The sequence below is a fragment of the Myotis myotis genome, unplaced genomic scaffold (assembly GCF_014108235.1).
Source record: "Myotis myotis isolate mMyoMyo1 unplaced genomic scaffold, mMyoMyo1.p scaffold_m19_p_12, whole genome shotgun sequence".
NCBI classification, from domain to species: Eukaryota; Metazoa; Chordata; class Mammalia; order Chiroptera; family Vespertilionidae; genus Myotis; species Myotis myotis.
In genome coordinates, this window is record NW_023416316.1 from 36,501,215 (window position 1) to 36,521,967 (window position 20,753).

The following is a 20,753-nucleotide window of genomic DNA, read 5'->3' on the forward strand; positions in this document are numbered from 1 at the left end:
GTATCACTTTTTATGTAAATTTACTAAAATTTACCCAAAACAAGTGAGAAATATAAAATAACATTACAAATAATTAAAAAATAAAAAGTTACTGGCTTGTTAACCAAGGAATAGACCACTAGTAAAACAAGAGAAAGTCTGAGTTTTTAATATTTATATTAAGTATGTATGATAACATTCACTGTTTTGTAAGGAAATAAGACTTAAGTATTAACTAGTGATTAATTATAATAGATAAAAATTAAAACTTCATATCAGTACTTAAAAATATTACCGGAATATTAGTGTCCAACTCAATAACCTTATCTTCTGAAGGTGAAGATTCAATATATTCCTTAAATTCTTTCTCTAACTTCTCAGTGTGCTTTATACTCATTGGCTTCCATCTTGCCTTCTTCTTGGGCTTTGTCTCCCAAACCACATCAGAACTTACATATGAAAGCAAAAATCATGGTACTAATTTATATACATTTTCATTTTAACTGGTTTATTACATGAATTACAAAATCTTGAGTAGAAATTTTGCAATATCCTCAATTCAACCAATCACATTAAATTCCTACTTAGGCACCATTCTAGGTAGTAGGAATTCTAGCAGTGAACATTACTGCCATTCTTTAGCTTCATTTTAGCTGAGGACTGATAGAAAGAACGTCATAAATATAGTAACTTAGCATATTTAATATATTAGGAGGTGAAATGCTTTTGAAAGAAGAAAAAGTAGACAAGGAAAGGTGGACATGGAGTATTGGGATATGCAAAGTTGTGGGTTGCAGTGTTAAAAGTGAGTAGTCAACAGGGGTGTCATGGAAGTAAGATTTCAAGAACTTAGAGATCAGGGAATTTATCCAGAAGACAACAGGCGAACATTTCAAGTAGAGGGACCAGTTAGAGCAAAGACTCTGTGAGCATGCTTGTAGTATATGAAGAAGAGCAAGGAGGCTGGCATACTTGGAACACATTAAGAGTAGAAGACGAGCCTAGCCAGTCTGGTTCAGTAGACAGAGCATGCGGGAATAAACCCATCCATGTGTCTCTCTCACATCAATGTTTCTCTCTCTTTATCTGTCCTCCTACCTTCCACATTCCGTAAGTCAATGGAAAAATATCCTCAGGTGAGGATTAAAAAAAAAAAAAGAGTAGAAGATGAAGACAGGGGCCAAATAATGGGAAAGCCTTGTAGGATATTGTAAAGACTTGGAGTTTTACTCTGAGATGAATAACAGTTGAAAGATTATGAGAAGATCAATGACATGATCTGACTTAAGCTTTGTTAGAAATACACTACTGGGATAGGGGTAAGAGAAAAAGGGAATGATGGCTAGAAGCAGAAAAACTTATTAGGAGTTTAATGTAGTAAGCTGGGAGAGAAATGATGAGGGATCTGCCTAGAGTGATAACACTGAGGTAGTGAAAAGTGGTCAGATCCTATGTATGTTTTGAAGGTAGAGCCAGCACATAGCCTCTAGATCAGCGGTTCTCAACCTGTGGGTCGCGACCTCTTTGGAGGTCAAACGACCCTTTCACAGGGGTCGCCTAAATACATCCTGCATATCAGATATTTACATTACGATTCATAACAGTAGTAAAATTACAGTTATGAAGTAGTAACGAAAATAATTTTATGGTTGGGGGTCACCACAACATGAGGAACTTTATTAAAGGGTCGCGGCATTAGGAAGGTTGAGAACCACTGCTCTAGATGGATTAGATGTGGGGTGTGAGTAAAGAGATGAAACAAAATGATTCCAACACTTTCGGCCTGAGTAACTAGAAGGATGTATTTGTCATTAACTTCAATGAGGAGGCAGACTTGGTAGGATATCAGGAAATGGGTTTTAAACATAAATGTACTAGAGACCCGATGCACAAAATTCATACGCTGGGTGGGGAGGAGGGGAGGAAGGTCCCTCAGCCTGGCCTTCACCCTCTCGCAGTCCAGGAGCCTTTGGGGATGTCCGCCTGCTGGCTTAGGCCTGCCTGCTCGCTGCTCCTTACAGCTCGGCTTGCTGCCCCTTAGCACTGCCACAGAGGTGGGAGAGGCTCCCACCACCGCCGCTGCCCTCACCAGCCATGTGCCCGGCTTCTGGCTGAGCGGCGCTCCCCCTGTGGGAGCATACTTACCACCAGAGGGCAGCTCCTGTGTTGAGCGTCTGCCCCCTGGTGGTCAGTGCGCATCATAGCGACTGGTCGGTCTATTTGCATATTAGGGTTTTATATAGATAGATAGTCTCTTAGGTATTTTAGTACAAATTTTATGTAGGCAGCTGGATATACATGCCTGGAGTTCATGAAGAAAAATCTGGCTGAAGATGTATCTCTAGAAAATTTGGCTTATATGTGGTATTTGAAATCATAAACTGAAACAGAGACGAGGATTAGGTTTGAGAGCTCCAGGGCACCCAATGGAGAAGACAAGGAACCAACAAATGAGACTGAGAATGTTGGGAGAAAAAGAAAAATCAAGGTAAGAAATCCTGGAGGTCTGTCAAAGAAGGAATCTGTGTTAAATGTTATGAACTTTTAAGCAACAAGGGGGTTGGATATTGTACTTCGGAACTGGCAATACACACATCCCTAAGGTGCTCTTGGTAACACCATTTTCACGGTACACTGAGAGCCAAAGCCTATTGGAAGTGACTAAAGAAAAAAATGGGTAAAAAAATAATTGAATGTAGTGAATATATTTAACTCTTTTGTCATGAACAACACTTTGGGGCAGTTTGGCTATAAAGGGAAGCAAAGAAATAGGCAGTAGATAGCAGAGAAAGTAGGATCAAGAAAATAAAATTTAAGTTGAGAAAAATAACACTGATGAGAACAATCCAAAAGAAAGTCAGAAATTGTGGACAGGAGAAAGAAAAAAGAGAATTGCTAGATCAGTGTCTCAAAAAGTAAAAGGGAACAGAATATAATGCAAAAGCAGAAAAATTTGTTTAAATAGCACATATGATATACCTATGATAACTGTGGGTAAGTATGTCAGCATAGTATATAGGTAATAAACGCTGGTGAGTAGGAAATTGATATTGGGGGGTGGGTCTTTGAAAGTTCTTTTTTGATTGCTTCAATTTTCTCAGTGAAATGGGATGCAAGGCAGTGAGCTGAGAGAAGAAATGGGGGTTTAAAAAGAGACAGAGTATGAAACAATCTAGGAAAATGAGAGAATTAATGAAACAAATCTATTTCAGTGAAAAATTGCCAAAATAATTAAATACAGAACAAAAAATCTACCCATATTCTAAAATTACTTCACTCTTTCTGTTTTAGTACGTAAGTTATTTAATTTTATTTAAGTACTCTATTTGTTTATTCCTTCTAAAATTTATATTCACTTAATTTAAAAAAAGATAGGAACCATGTGTTACTCCCACTTGCATTCACACCATAGCATAGGACATAGCCCATAACAGGTTGTCTATTTGACATTTTTGTTTAAATAATAAACATTTTTTAGGAATACATATTTCTATGAAAATAGTTTTTAATATTCCTTTTAGAATATATTCCAGTCAATGAAGAGTTAGGGACATTTCTAGATGCATTTATAAAAAAAAATTTAAATCTGGATTATATATCATTTATACATTATACATTTTTTATATAAAGATATATGATATATATACATATACATACATACATACACACACACACACACATATCTGTACATTAGTTTAAATTAAAAGATCCTGGTTATACAGACTGGAATCCAGTAATACCCTCAAATTAGTTACTAATACACATAAATTAATTTTACTGTAAGTACTTGTAAACAGGAGTATTACGGGCATAGGGAAAACAAAGTTTTACTAGTGGTGACTTATTTGGGGAATAATAAATACAGTATCACCTTATTAGCTCTTAAAGTGTTAAGGTGAAATTAGAACGTGATTGTCTTTATTCCTTGAACCTCTATTTAAGGAGCATCAACATACCCTGCATTGTAGTGGAATAACATTATGGCATGTTAAGAAAGTAGACTTTTGATAAGTTGAATAAATCTAACTTTTTAGAGAATGAGAGAATGAACAACATAAAAAGGGATTTATGAATTTGATTTATCATATATCTTTATCTCAAGGGCAAAAAAAATCTCACAAGCATTTTAAAATTAACATTATCTTAGTATCATGGCTAATCAAAACAAAGATGTTAAACTAAATTATTTCAGATTTTACAATCACCATTCTTGATGATAAAGAACTGATTTAAATTTATCCAAATTATGATGCATCTAACCTTGTAATGCCAATATAGGCTACTTCTTGCTTTGTGTAATTGTTGACAAGAGAAATTCCAACATCTTGTAATGCCAACACAATTTCTTGCTCTGCTAATTCTGCTTTCTCATTTTCATATGTCACTTTAAATACCTTTGGATCTTCAGTGAATAAAATAATGCGTTGTAAGCCTTCAAAGAATGAAACTAAATAAATAGTCTTTTTCCCCAAATTTATAGGTGTCATCATATCCTAAAATAAAACCACCAAAAAATAAAAAATTAAGAGTATGGCACCAACCAACATTTAAACTAATATTTAAAAAATGAGAATAGTAATGGCACCTCCTTCACAGGGTCAAACAAACTAAATGAATTAATATTTGTGTAACAATGGAAATTTACATAATTACAATAATTTGATATCTGCTTCTGCCATTACTACTATAAAGTTATTAGCAAGGAAGACACATCAATTATTCTTTTATTAATATCCTAATAAAGTCTAATTAAAGTCTTCCTGTGTAGGCTTATCAATAACACAAAGCATTATTTTCTCTCCTTTATCCTAAGACTAACCAATGCATTATTTATTTTTAAGTCAGAAATTCATTTTCCTTACAGAGCTGAAGTAAATAGGATAAAACATATCTGACATCTCAATTGCATGCTCTACAAAACATGGATATTCAGCACAGGTGAGTAATTCTGCAGGAAGCCTTTATATATAAGCATTGCACTGTTATCAGGGTCTTGAGGTTCAATGACAAGATAAATACAGCAAATTCTAATAATTAACAGTTACCCATGAATTTCTAGTTAAGTAAATATTCTGATTAAGAAGAAATTTTAATATACAGTACACATTTATTATAACCCACTGATATTAAAAACTGGAGTTGTTACTGTAAAATCAGTATCTAGGAACAAACATGTTGCTTATAATTCTTTCTGAAATAAAATATATAGCAATAAGCTAATTTATTTTCAAATATTTATACAGTATTTCTAATATTTCATAGTGGATTTCAGATTTAGCTTTATAAAATTCAACTATCATTATGGCATAAATATGCAAATTTACTAACCAACAGATCAAATAAATAAGACGTTGGAATAGGGGTCAAATTAAGATGAATTTTAAAAGACTAAAAAAATTTTAATTTTTAATTGTTTAAAAACAATTTCTAAAAAGACCCCAATTTCTGAAAGCCTTTGAAAATATTATTGGAAAATGTTTATGTACAACTTTATCATTATAAAAAACCATATCAATAATAGCTTGCTACCAGAAATAAATTCTTTAGTTAGTAGATCCCTAGATGTTCCTCACAGAAGTGAAAATGGCCTAAGATGACTGTCAATGAAAAGTATATCTGTTCATGAGGTGAATGCTGAAAGCCCCTCTCTAATTACAATTTACCTTTATACCATAACTAGAGGCCCGGTGCATGAAATGTGTGTGTGTGTGTGTGTGTGTGTGTGTGTGTGTGTGTCCCTCAGCCCAGCCTGCACCCTCTCCAATCTGGGACCCCTCAAGGGGTGTCTGACTGCCCGTTTAGGCCTGATCCTGGTGGGCAGTCAGATATCCCTCTCAAAATCCAGGACTGCTGGCTCCCAACTGCTCGCCTGCCTCCCTGATTGCCCCTAACCACTTCTGCCTGCCAGCCTGATCACCCCCTAATCACTCCCCTGCCAGCCTGATTGACACCTAACTGCTCCCCTGCCGGCCCGATTGCCCCTAACTGCCCTCCCCTGCTGGCCCGGTCACCCCTAACTGCACATCCTTGCCAGCCTGGTCACCCCTAACTGTCCTCCCCTGCCAGCCTGGTTGCCCCTAACTACCCTCCCCTGCCATCCTGGTCACCCCTGTCTTCCCCTGCAGGCCTGGTCACCCCCAACTGCCCTTCCTGCTGGCCCGGTCACCCCTAACTTCCCTCCCTGGCCAGCCTGGTTGCCCCTAAATGCCCTCCCTGCCAGCCCGATTGCCCCTAACTGCCCTCCCCTGCCGGCCTGGACACCCCCAACTGCACTCCCTTGCAGGCTTGGTCCCCCCCCAAATGCTCTCCCTTGCAGGCTTTGTCCCTCCCAACTGCCCTCCTCTGCAGGCCTGGGTCCCCCCCCAACTATTCTCCCCTGTTGGCCTGATCGCCCACAACAGCCCTCCCCTGCCAGCCATCTTGTGGCGGCCATCTTTGACCACATGGGGGCAGCCATCTTTGTGTGTTGGAGTGATGTTCAACTTGCACATTACCTATTTATTATATAGGACTAGAGGTCCAGTGCATGAAAATCCGTGCACTGGAGGGGGGGGGGTGTCCCTCAGCCCGGCCTGTGTCTTCTTGCAGTCCGGGAACCCTCGGAGGATGCCCACCTGCCAGCTTAGGCCTGCTCCTTGGGGGATCAGGCCTAAGCTGGTAGTCAGACATCCCTCTGGCAGCCCAGGAGCCCTCAGAGGATGTCTGACTGACGGCTTAGGCCCACTTCCCAAAAGGAATGGGCCTAAGCCGTCAGTCGGACATCCTTAGCACTGCTGAGGAGGTGGGATAGGCTCCCGCCACTGCTGCTGTGCTTGTAGCTGTCAGCCTGCCTTGTGGCTGAGCAGAGCTCCTCCTGTGGGAGCGCACTGACCACCAGGGGGTAGCTTCTGCGTTGAGCATCTGCCTCCTGATGGTCAGTGCACATCGTAGTGACCGGTCATTCCTGGTCATTCTGCTGTTAGGGTCAATTTGCATATTAGCCTTTTATTATATAGGATGGAAGCAAATAATGATGTAGGCAAAATAAGACTACTTCAAGTTTTAAACATTTTTGGTTAAGTTAAAGTTTGAATATTTTTTAAATCTTTGTCAGTTTATTTTAGTAGTGCAGACATAAACATGCCTTAAAACTAGTAAGGCTCAAAGAGAATACTTTTTAAAAAACAAAAAAAATACTGCTGAGGACATCATGATAATCAGCGTAAAACATACATCTTTTTGTGTTACTTCACCGTGGCTTTTCCCACAACTCCACTTCAGCTTTCTAGAGCCCACTGGATCGGCCCATGTATAAAATACTGCTTTTCCAGGAGGGAGAGAGTCTTCTATTTCACTGAGAGAACTGACACAAATAGTAAAAATAGGCATTAAATTAAGTGTAAGAAAATGAATAAAGAACCCAAAATAATATAGTTCAGTAATTCCAAGTCAATTAATTGAGATTTGTAATATTTCTGATTAACAGTAGACTGAAAGTTTTTCCTTATATAATGGAAAAGTGGTTTTCTAAGAAAACAATGAGAATAGCCCAGCTGGTGAGACTCAGTGGTTGAGCATAAATCTATGAACCAGAAGGTCATGGTTCGATTCTTGGTCATGGTTCGATCCCCAGTAGGGGATGTGCAGGAGGCAGCTGATGAATGTTTCTCTCTCATAATTGATGTTTCTATCTCTCTCTTCTTCTCTGAAATCAATAAAAATATATTTAATTTAAAAAAAGAAATCATCATAAAGTCAGTGTTTCATCACCTAGACCAGCTGTGGGCAAACTACGGCCTGCGGGCCGGATCCGGCCCGTTTGAAATGAATAAAACTATTGAAAAAAAAGACTGTACCCTTTTATGTAATGATGTTTACTTTGAATTTATATTAGTTCACACAAACACTCCATCCATGCTTTTGTTCCGGCCCTCCGGTCCAGTTTAAGAACCCATTGTGGCCCTCGAGTCAAAAAGTTTGCCCACCCCTGACCTAGACTTTGCTCAAATCAGGGGATACTGTATTTGTGATCCTCTTCTTACCTTTGCTTATATTCAATAATGTCATTCTTAGTGTGATTTATTAATAGGAATGTAGCTGCTCCATCATGATAATCTGAAAATTTAATAACTGTAGAATGCTCAGCCAAATTAACTTCTGCTATAATACCGCCAAGCTATAAAAAAAGAGAAAATATTCTCTAATGTGATCATTTTTCAAAGAATATTAACTAACAACACTTAATAATAAAACTTTTCATAACATATTTTTATTTTATATGGCATGTCTGAGAAACTATACTCTCAATTATTATATATAGATGGGTCAAATTCCAGATGTATATTCTAGCCACTTCTACTAACTCTGTATAACAAAATTGTTTTATGACTGTTTCCCTTTAGTACTTTTTTCCCCCACAAAAAAGAAATCTTTGTTCATTTTTGGTGAAAGGGAAAAAAACCATGAGAAAATTATTTGATACAAAAAAATTAAATACTAGTAGGTAACATTAACTCATCACACACACACACACACACACAAAATTAATTACCTCATTATCCAGACGTAATAAAATACAATTTTCTTGCTTGTTAAAATGTATCTTTTGGGGAGGGCCTCTACTTCTTTCAACTTGAATAAGAAGTTTATTTGAAGCATCCTCAGGCCAAAAGGGAATACACTAAAACATATATTACATATATTTATTTTTTTTAGAACCTACAATATATTGTACCATAAAGACCTTTATCATTTTAATAAATCCATCAGAGTAAACAAAATAAAATGAAAATAAATCTCTTTCAACAGTGCTCTGGTTACTGGGTTATTTACCTAAACAGTTATAAACTGCCTACATAGAGATGGGTTGCCACTTGTGGACAGTGTGAAAACAAGCAGTAACGGATAGTAAGCTGAAAAGCTATGATAAACAGAAATTTTAATGTGGTCCAGATCTAGAGAAGGGTTTGAAAAATCAACAAGCTGAGCAGAGAGCACAAGGGAAGCAAGTGATCAGTTACTGAAAATCATAGTCAGTTGTGGGCAACCCTTGGAAATTAAGCAGTAAAGTACACCCAAATGTTGACTCAGGGAAGTCAAACAAGAGTACAAAAGTAAAAGATATATTCAAAGTTCAGAACAGGAAACAGGCTCAAAAAATTAAAAACTACCTGGATATCGGTGATTTGAAAACCAAACTGAAAGAATAGGAGACAGTCAGTGTACCCAGAAAGAAGACTAGATTAGCGGGAGCTGGGAACAAAAAGAACTACACGGAGAGGAATGGAGATGCAAACTGTCTGTAAGCCCCAGCCAGACAGGAGACGTCACGTATTTCAGTGAGACTGTTCATGTGTGATATCTGATTATCACATGACCTGGGAAAATGTAGCAGAACTGACCTGTTAGAGTCCGTTTTATTCAACCATAAAAGGTGATTAACAGAACTAGATGGAACATGGTTAAGGCTGTAAGAGGCTTAAAAGGTGCCCCTCAGGATTTCCTGCAACCTAGCAGACACTTACCTGGAAGAATTAAAAGAGCAGCAATGCTAATCCAAGTCTACTTCCCATGAGGCACTGATGTGCTCTCTGAACTTCCCTAGCCTGCTACCTTCTGGTAGCCTTGCCTTAAAAAATGTTTTTATGCTTAAAAAGATATGCTGCATATCTTTTAAAAATATTGTATGCTCCACCTCTTGAGACTAGAGAAAGTAGGAAAGTACTTGTCTTTTGTAGTGGGAAAACAGAGCTATAGATAAGCTAAACAAATCTATATAGGTAATAATCATGAGTATAAATCTTATGGTAAGGTTGGCCACTATAAGCCAAAATTAAAATATAAGACTTTTTAAACTAGCAAAGAAAAGATATCTTAAGAAAGGGGAAACTGAAAATAAGACAAGATCTCTCTTAAAAAAAAATTGTTATGCAGTTGTAATCAAAATTAATATAAATATAAACTAACTGTCGAAAGACATGGGCTATAGAATGTGTTTTTAAAAAGATAAGACCCAATAATGTTACTGGCAATAGACACATAAATCGAGACATAGAACTGCTGTAAATAAAAGTATGGAAAAAGTTATACCTAGAAAACCTATAAAGCAAAACAAAGCTGCCACTTTAATCTCTGCAATTAGATACATAGACAGTTCTATATCCAACAAGCCAAGAACCCACACGAAACATTTACAAGAATACTATATTTATTTAACAAATATTTATTGAAAGCATACTATGTTTAACTATTCAAAACCCTCCAACAGTTCTCCATTTCACTCAGAGCAAAAGATAAATCCTTGCAATGGCTCAGAAAGTTCTGCACGATTACCCTTTATCACTGTTATACCTTGTCCTCTGCTACCTTTCCTTCTTCCAGTACTACTGGCCACTTCGCTTTCCCTCAAACATGCCAAATATTCTCCAACCTTGGGGCACCTACCCTGGCTGATCCTTCTGTCACTAATGCTCTTTTCCAGATACCCACATTGCTGAAGTGGCCAGCTCCTGGCTAAAAAGCTACGTGTAATTTTCAGGTCAGAATATAGTTAATGACAAAGGTGATTTTTTTTTTATTTTTTTTTATGGCAGGCCTCACAGGGAAAAGCTGTCCTCCCACACCAGACCAGGTGCACAGCCAGCTTATTGCATTGTCAAGGACTCAGCCCTACCTCCAGCCAAGCTCTTACACATATCTGCATTCCTACCCCAGGCACCTTTATTCAGAGGCTTTTTTTGTAGTGCCCTTGGCATAGGCCTTCCTCAGGAACCTATGCAAAACCTCTTTATCAAGGTGAGAAGGGGAACCCTGAAGACACATATTCTCTATTCTGACTCAGTGTTCAGGATTTTTCCACTCCGAGCCTTTCCCCTTGTTCACCCCCATCTTCCAGATCCATAAAACTGTAAAAGCCTTTTGTTCAGGGCTCCTCTGATTGTGACACAACCCTAGTGTCTTGCTGATCTACCTGACCCTGCCTGACCAATGCTGTTCCATAGGAAAAATGGAACAGGGGAGTTGGGGCTTTCTCCAGTTTAGCTTCTTGCTTCTACAATCTCAGTAAGCGACTGATTAAAGGTTTGACTATGTTCATTTTGGTTTGTTATCTTAATCAGCTACTCCAATACCTGGCTGCTTAGCGCCAGCTCAGCTGAGCTCCTGACAATTGCTAATTCTCACAATTCCTCCAAGTCTTTCAAATGTGACCTCAATAAGTCCTAGCCTTGACCACCTTATGCAAAATTATAGCTCACCCCTTTTCGCTGTGACTTTATTTTTAATCCTCACCTGAGAATATTTTTTTCCACTAATTTTTTTTTTTTTTTTTTTTAGAGAGAGTGGAAGGGAGGGAGGGTAAAGGAGATAGAAAAAGAGAGAGGGAGAAAATAATCAATGCGAGAGAGACACATAGATTGGTTGCCTCTCATACCTGTCCCAAGGTAGGGTAGGGATCAAACCTACAACCCAGGTACATGCCATTGACTGGGAATTGAACCCAAGAACCTTGGTCCATTGGGTGATTTTCTAACCACTGAGCACACCGGCCAGGGTATTCATTATAACTCTTAATACTCCTTTACCTGTCTTATTTCTATTCCCCCGTCACCTTTAAACATATTATATATTTTACTAACTGATCATGGTATTATTCATTTACTGTTTCCTTACAACTCCATTAAAATATAAACTATACAAAGACTGGGACTTGTGGTTTCATTAGCAAATGTAACTATCGCAAGGCACATAGGAGTACACAATAAGTATTTGCTAAAAGAATGAATTAACAGGCAGACTTGAAAAAAGTGGAGCTTATGGGAATGAGAAATACAAATAAAAAACTCAGGTGAGGGTTTAAACAACAGTTTAGACATAGTAAAAGTAAAAAATTACGGAAAATATACATAGAATTTATCCAGATTGTAGCACAGAAAGTTATATAGATAGAAAAAAAAGATATTAAGAGACAGAGAAAATAGAATATGAAAGTCTAGGGTATGTCTGATTAAAGGCTCAGAAGGAGAAAATGGATGAACAGGAGAATACTTAAAGAGACAATAGTTGCAAATTTTATAGAAAGTATGAAAAATCATTACCCCACAGATCTAGCAGTAAGGCATATGAGGCAGGATATATAAAAGGAACCCACATGTAGACAAATAGTATGACTGCAAAATATCAAACACAAAGAGAAGACTGAAGCAGCTAAGGAAAAAAGAAAGATGACCTCCAAAGAAATGACAGAACCACAGCCAAATTTTCAACAAAAATGGAAGCCAAAAAACAGTGGAGTAAAATATACAACATGCTGAGAAAAAATAGAATTATCAAGAAAAGGCATCATAAAAGAAAGATGATGATAAAAACTTTATGGGTAAACACCCACTGACGGTACTTTCCTACAGAACCAGCACTAAAGCAAATTCTAAAGGAAGTAGCTCAACCAAATGACTCAAGAAGGATGGCTTAAAAGCAAGATAGAATAATGAATAAAAATAGCAAACACTTCTCTTATAATCCTAACATATTTGAATAAAATTTCTTCATAAGTAAAATATTCTATCACCCTCTGGCAGTCCTTCAGACAGCTCTTATGTAGAGGTTTAACAACTAAAGATGGAGTAAAAGAAATATTTTACTCCTAAGACACTACCACCTTCTTGAAATAACTGGCTTAATCTAGTCTTTAAAGGCAGTCCTAACAGCTTCCTGAAGAGAATAAATTATTTCCTTCTCTTTCCTGCATTAATACCTTATCTAGTCTTCTACTGCTCTATTTGACTCCATTTGGTTAGTAATTGCTAAATGTTTACCTCCCTTACCGAGAAATGTATTTCTCGATGGCAAGTTCTGAATTTTAGTAATTAAATATCTAGGGCTTGGTACAAATACTCAATAAATGATTATGAAACAAATAAAATGGGGGGAATGGAAAGATAAAACATTACATAGTAATTTCAGTTATCTAACTTCCAGGAAAAATGAAATTCCTAAGAGCTATATTATTGAAATCTATCTACCCACCTGCTCCAAATCGAGAGAGAGCCATTTATCACTCCCCTCTTCAGCCACTGATATATGATACTTGCTTTTGTTTTCGATCATATAAAAAGGGGTAAATGTCACAATTCTGGTAATGTTAAAACTGCTGAGGTCTATAATGACACCAACCTAAGGAAAAACATATTATTTATTACATTATCATAACATCCTTAAAAATTAAGTAGTCAATAGACACAGTTTAAATAAAAATTTCTTGATGAGCAGAGAATGAACTCACTTGATACTCCATGTTCATGCCTTTACATTTAACAGCTCCATGACTACCAACAGTATCAATTGAAAACTGATCTGATAATTCACTATCAGTTATCATAAGCTGAACCTAGGAAAAAATATTTCAAAGATATTACAACATAAGTACCTTTAAAAATTCCAACCTAAATTTATACATTTTGCTTTTTAGCATAAATATTGTACTGTTAATGCACTAAACATTTCCCAACACAAAATTCTAATCTTTATAACCTCAAATATTTAACAAATGTTATTTCTACCTGTTTCATATTATTTTATTCTTCAAAATTCTAAAATCTAAAAAGGAGTGATAAATAGCTAAAAAAAAAAAAGTTAAAAAACTTTACATACCTTATTGTTATTAAAAAAGTGCTTTGGCTGAAAAGAAAAGAGAACTGGCATTTTATAATTAGGCGGATGCTTTCGATGAATTCCATCTGCTTTATACTGTAACATTCGACCAGTTTTATTGACCATCCAGTAAGGGCTATGAAATGCCACAACTGTCTGGCCAGGATTATAAGTCACATGGATAGCAATATCTAAATCAGTCTTTTCTATTTCTGTAACACAGGTAAAACTGATGAAACTAATATCTTGTTGATTAGGTTTTATATGATATTCACTTTTCCAATCTTGATTAAGATAGTCAAGTAATTTTAAATGTAGTATTGCTTTATCCAATTGTACGGTACAAATATGGGCAGAAGAACCTTCATTTAGAGTAAAAACTCTATGTTCATTCCCCTGTAATAAACAAAATATAGTAAATATAGTAAATTTTTTAATGTCTCAGATAAATATGCCAAAAATTCTATTTAAGGATTTCAAATGTTATACGAACTGCTTTTGAAACATAGTTCTGTCTGAACAAGTTAGAAGACTTATATTCAAGTTCTAACTCTGCCTACTATGTAAACTTTCACATTTCCTCCAAGTCTGTGGGTAAATTATTCGAGATATGAGTTATCATATTTCAAAAATGGTCTAAATGATCAACTTCAAAGGACTATGGTTAGGATAAAACTAAGTAATATAATGTAAAACTTTAATGGAACTAGTAAACATTATAATGCATATAACTAGTAAAACATTTTAAAAATCTTATCCATTAGTAATTTTAGTTTTTGAAAGCTAAAAAATGATGGAAAATGCATGAGAAGTGATGAAATCTTATCCATTAGTCATTTTAGTTTTGAAAACTAAAAAATTATGAAAAATGCATGAGAAAAGAGATGATAATCCAAAATAAGTCCCACTCTTGATTGTTAACAATCCTTCATCACCCATTTCCAATTATCCTATATTAGAGGCCCAATGCATGAAATTTGTGCAAGGGGTTTGGCCCTCGCAGCCGCGGCAGCTTGCTTCAAGCCTCACAGCCCAGGCTTTGTCCGGAAAGTCGTTCAGCTGTCCCATCTAATTAGCATATTATGCTTTTATTATTATCTATACTAATAAAAGGGTAGTATGCTAATTAGACCAGAGGTCTTCCAGAGGTCCTTCCAGACAAAGCCACAGTGGCTGCAAGGCCGAGGACCGGCAGCCATGGCAGCTGTGAGGGCCGATCCAGCACCATGGTCCCTTTTGCAGAGGCCATGGGAGAAGGCACCGCAGAAGGCAGAAGGGAGAAGGCAGAAGGAGAAGGTGGTGTCACGGGAGAAGGGAGGAGGTGAGAAGGTTGGCGCCACGGGGGAAGGGAGAAGGCCAGCACTGCGGAAGAAGGGAGAAGGTAAGGTAGCAAGCAGGCAGTTAGGGGGATCAGTCCAGGGGGGGAGAGCAGATAGGCAGTTAGGGGGATCAGGCCAGCAGCTGAGAGCAGTTAGGCAGTTAGGGGGCCAGGAAGGGAGAGCAGTTAGGGGCAATCAAGCCAGCAGGGGATATCAAGCAGGCAGGTAGGTGAGCAGTTAGGAGCCAGTGGTTCCGGACTGCGAGAGGAGTCCCGGATTGGAGAGGGTGCAGGCTGGGCAGAGGGACTCCCCCCCATTTGTGCATGAATTTTGTGCACCAGGCCTCTAGTAGATAATAAAAGGGTAATATGCAAATTGTCCCCTCAACTGGGAGTTCGACCAGAATTCAACCAGGGAGCAGGGTCGGCCTTCCAACCTCTCGGAGCCCCTCCCCTTGGCTGGCCCCATCCCTGATTTTGTCCCCGCCCCCCCCCAATCGGGGGCGGGACCAGCATGCCAACTGCCTATGGCTCCTCCTCCCAGCTGGCCTGGCCTGATCGGCCCCATCAGGGTGGGCCAGCTGGACCCCACCCATGCACGAATTCATGCACCGGGCCTCTAGTTGTTTATAGTATTATATCTTATGCATCTCTCAAAAACATTCATTTCTCTTCACCCCCACTTTCATTACCTTAGTTCCTGCCACTGTGTCCTCTCACTTTAAGTCTCCTAACTGCTCTTGTCTCCTTTAATCCCTTCTTCATACCACAGCTAACCTGTCTTTCTAAAAATTGGTCATATCCATTGGGAGCTAGCAAACAGAATGTGATCCCTAAAAGCATCAAAAGTCCTATGAGAATGGAACATAGATAGATAGTATGCCTGGATAATTCACCAGATTGTCTAGCATCTCTAACTTGGTTCCTTCCTGTTGTTATAACACAGGAATCTCTTCATCTTAAGATTTTAAATTAGTTAAAGTAAAAGTAATTTAAGTTATTGACACCTGGCATGTTAATATCCACAAAACAGAATAGTAGTGGTGGTGCTGTTAGAGAGGTAAATGAATAGCAATCAAGGCACTGTGCTAAATCCTTTATATATATATCATCTAGTTTGATTTCCCCATATCCCAATCATGCAAGATTTATTACTATCCCCCTTTCATAAATTAGGATAATAATTCAGAAAGACAATATAACTTGCCTAAAGTTAGTAAGTAATAGAGCTAGGATTAAATCTCTGATCTACCTGACAGCAAAGTGCAAATTCTTAACCACTAGAACAGCTGCCAAATATAAAGAAAAACAGATATTCTTAAACCATAGATGTTAACTTCACCCCCCCCAAAAAATTATCAAAGAAGTGTATACATATAGTAAATCCCAATAATAATTAATACACTATGACCAAAACAATAATTAATAAATTACAATGAAGAAATTTCTTATATTTGATAGGCATGGCAAATGTAATATTAAAATCCTGATGAAATCAGACATAATTTGTTAAAACAAAATATTTAAAAGAAAAAGCATCATTATAGGGCATAAAATCCTTTTAGAGACCTATTATCAGAATAATATAATGTAGCAGCATTTTTCCACTTAAGTCTAGTACTTAAATATTATTTAATACTAATTATCATACTTGTTTCAAAAGTTAGAATCCATATTTTAAATGTATGACATATGAAATGTACATGCTTAGAAAATATAGAAAAATATATATTCTAAAACTACAATGTTTTAATCTGAAGAGCTACCTTCAGGTGATGTGAGTGTAGGCAATTTCTATCATCTCTATTTTCTAAATGACATATCACACTTGTGTAGGTAATTTATATTCAACTTAGTAGTCAAATTTCAAAGGTGAATCAATGGAAAATATTTTTTAAATCCTATTCTTACACAGCATGATTAAACATTTATTTTCCATTTGAGTATTACCAAATAGTATTACCTATCCCCAGTACCAAAACCATAGACACAAAGATATTTAATAAAATTCCAGAATACCTCTATATAATAAACAAGTTTGTAAGGAAGAAGATTTCGGAGTAGGATAGGTGGCCACAAATGCATTATGTATGGTAAGTCCCAACCATCTTCTGAATATACTGACAGAGATGTCAAATTATCTTTTTCTGGGACAATATTAATAATAAATGGTTTCTTAGACGGGTTTATAGGTCTACATTGCCTCTTTAGAAAAGAGCCTTCATTTTTTATAATTTCTTCAAAGTCAATTGCTTCACACATTTGATAGTCCTCATCTTCTGGCTTCAGAAAAAGGAGTGATCTGCATAAAACATTAAAAAAGATGTGTTGAAATCCTTTAAAAGAAAACATATTAAATTATATGATTATAGCTTTAGAACAATGAAATCACCTCCCTCCATACTATTTTAATATATTTTTATATTTTCACCTTCTTAGAAATAGGTAAGATAGACAATAGATAAATATCTTCATCTTAACTTTCAGGAAATTAATAGTTATTTAGCTTTTAAAAGAATATTTATCTTATAAACTTACTATCTTAAATGTGTGTTTACAATTAACCATATATTGTGTCATATGGGTTCTAAATTTACTAGAGTGATCACTTTGTAAGGTATATAAGTGTCTAATCACTATGTTGTATACATGAAACTAATATATGTCAACTGTAATTAAAAAATAAATTGTAAAAAGTATGTTTACAAGATAACTGGTTTCTTACAGAAAATACATAATCATATAGGTCACATATGTAAAGCAAACATATATAACTATCTTTGACTTGTACATTTAACTTAAAGAAGTTGTCTTTCCTGGATATGTGGTCCTAATAGGAAGTAAATGTCATGAATGATTTCATGAACTAAAAAATTATTTCTATTGAAAAAATCACCAGTTAAAGCTATCAATAGATACTTAATTTTATTAAAATGTTGGGCATAGTTGCAGAAGTGGTTACAAGAAGATAGTGACAAAATCAATAGGCATCACATATGATTAATTCACAAATTTAAATATCACTGTCTTTGTTTACATTTAAGGTACATTTTAGGTTTAACAATTTTTTAAACCTAAGCTGTGTCCACGTATAAATCCTTAAGAAATGTTTTTGTACTTGTAAAACTAATCAATTATGGTGACATTGTTCCTTACAGATGAACAACTGTCAGTACTATCTCTAGACCTAATTATTTTCTTAACCCTTTTTGGTTCAACATCAAGGCTGACTCGACAGACCAGGTGCTAGGAGCAGGTCCAACGTCGAGGCTGACTCGACAGACCAGGCGCTAGGAGCAGGTCCAACGTCGAGGCTGAGGTCCACACCGCAAACCGGTTCAACATTCAATCCCGTCAATTAATCTGGACCAGACTGTTTGAATTCCAAAAATAAAATTGGACTGCAAAGGGTTAAGCTTCAGTCCTAAAATTCTTAATATCTACACATATTTCTGTAATGATGTCTAATGGTGCCCTAAACTTGCTAGACTAAATTCTGAGCCCTCCATATCCACTTCTTTGTGTTCTTTTCCAGGAACTTCCAACTACTGGCACCCTGGACTCTGAAATAATATTAGACACTTCCTTCTCCCCTACACACATAACTTTTTCTAGGGTGGCTGCAGAGTATTCTACAGAAGTGACAATTTTCCCAAAAATCTTTGTTCTGAAGAAAACACTTGAAGTAGAGAAATATGAAAGTTTAAAGAAAAGTCTAAGAAATAAATGAAGAGAAAACATGAGAGAAAGATGTTCAGTGGCAAGAGGTTCTAGATGAGAAGAACTGATGAAGTGAATGGTTTTACAATGGAAGAACACCAAATGTTCTTAGAGGGAAAGGAAGAAACAGATTACATTACAGATGAAGATAAAATGTATATAAATGGGTGCAAGAAAATGAAGGAGCAACTACCTCAATGTGAACTTAAAACTATCTTTCAAATTTAATCTTCCAACTTGCACACTACACTCCAATCATATCCCAACTATTCTTCATAGACCTATACAAAGCCTTTGTTTTCATGTCTCCTTATCTTTGTTCATGTAATTCCTTGCACTTAAGATTGTCCTTCTCACCCTGACGTTTGGCTCAGCGGATAGAGCGCTGTCCTGCAGACTGAAAGGTCCCAGGTTTGGTTCCGGTCAAGGGCAGGTACCTTGGTTGCAGGTACATCCCTAGTAGGAGGTGTGCAGGAAGCAGCTGATCGATGTTTCTCTCTCATCAATGTTTCTAACTCTCTATCCCTCTCCCTTCCTCTCTGTAAAAAATCAATAAAATATATTTTTAAAAAAGATTGTCCTTCTCCACTAATCTCCACATTATTATATTTTACCTATAATTCATCTAGGTAATCTCTTCTTTGTTTTTCATAGTTTTCTGAAACAATAAGTCTTTCTGTAACTCTCTACAACCCATCATTTTCTACCTCTGTATTTACATAATATATCAATCACCCAAGGGGAATAGCCAGGCCAATTCATCTTGTTATCCTACAGCAGTGTCGTATACACAATAAAAAGACGTGATAAATAACTGTTAAATGAATTAAATTTAAGGATAAGTATCTGTAAATTCTACAATTAAAGATAGCTATTTGTTAATTTAAGAGCTCATATCTTAAATGTAAGTATACCCATGTCTAAGCATTGGAATAGGAGAGTACCTAATGTGAAATCCAAGCTGGTTAGTTATTAATGATTCTAGTAAATATTGAATAACTTCCATGTAACAAATTAATATTTAGCTTTAAACAAAAAAGTATAAAGATAACTAATGGCTTAATTTTTCTACAAATAGTCACAAAATATAATACTAATTTATTAAAAATAAAACATAGTGCCATTAATATTTATTATCCAAAAACAAAATGAATTTGAGGTTCTTCATAGAAATTTTTAAACATACCTTACATGTTATCTTAAGTCTTGTAATCTACCTATAATCCTCTCTAGAACATGTTCAGGTACTATAAATTATTTTATTGTTGTTCTCTGAATAATATATAATTTTTTTCCCTCAGCAAGTTCAAATTAAGTAATATAATACTCATTATGGTCAGAAGGACAATAGAACGTTTATTAGGGTGAGCAGGTCTAATACTTGATAATATGTGTCTAAAACTGCTAGATTGTCTTCTAAACATTAGTGATCCAGTCTTGAACTCCTAGGCATGGGTCAGGATGAACAGACGGAGGGGATATTTAAACACTGCTTGTAATTTTGTCTCTGTCCTTCTGTAGCATAGGTCTAAGTGTCCATGTCTAGTATGTGTTCTGAATAGCACCTTAGGCAACCATGATGCTTATTCTGAGGAAGGATTTATTTTCCAAAATCTCAATTTTTCCTTGCTTTAAATTTTCAATTCCAAATTAAATATCCTGAACAATAATACTTGTTTGTTATGATATTAAACCTATAACTACGAAACTAGCCCATCATTAGTATTCTGTTACAATTTTAATATATCCTTTCTTAATATAAGATTTTACATCAAGTTTAGTCAAGTTACTTTAAATATTTAAAACTGATTAAAATTCTAAAATAATCAACAGATAAATGTGCAATATTTTGTTTTCTAAAGGAATTCCAAAAAAAGTTTATTAGAAACCTTTAAAAAGTAAAAATCACTTCATAACAGTATATGTAAATCCAGAAACCACCAATTATACACAATTAGATATTTTTTTAAAGTTGTGAATATACAAAGTGGGGCAAAAGTAGGTTTATAGTTGTTCATATGAAAAGTAATACAATAATTAATAAGTAATAATGTAAGAATGAACTCTGTATTTTGCATTCTCAAAACTGTAAACCTACTTTTGTCCACCC

General features: G+C 36.1%; 1 protein-coding gene across 11 annotated transcripts in view; it reads right to left on the reverse strand.

Moving 5' to 3' along the window:
- Positions 1–20,753, reverse strand: part of VPS13A (vacuolar protein sorting 13 homolog A) — a 196,918-nt gene that overhangs the window by 46,653 nt on the left and 129,512 nt on the right. For 9 of the 11 annotated variants that reach the window (XR_004971254.1, XR_004971255.1, XM_036330768.1 and 6 more), the window contains 9 exons: positions 16,943–17,225; positions 13,606–14,001; positions 13,238–13,342; positions 12,982–13,128; positions 8,510–8,638; positions 8,001–8,134; positions 7,192–7,321; positions 4,240–4,472; positions 275–428 (listed from right to left, as the gene is read on the reverse strand). Coding sequence is in view for 8 of the 11 variants with exons in the window: in XM_036330768.1 (XP_036186661.1) it covers positions 275–428; positions 4,240–4,472; positions 7,192–7,321; positions 8,001–8,134; positions 8,510–8,638; positions 12,982–13,128; positions 13,238–13,342; positions 13,606–14,001; positions 16,943–17,225 (1,711 nt within the window). In the remaining 3 variants the exon portion in view is untranslated. Of the gene's footprint in view, positions 1–274; positions 429–4,239; positions 4,473–7,191; positions 7,322–8,000; positions 8,135–8,509; positions 8,639–12,981; positions 13,129–13,237; positions 13,343–13,605; positions 14,002–16,942; positions 17,226–20,753 lie in introns of those variants that run through there. The other 2 variants (XM_036330774.1, XR_004971256.1) reach the window with 2 other exon arrangements.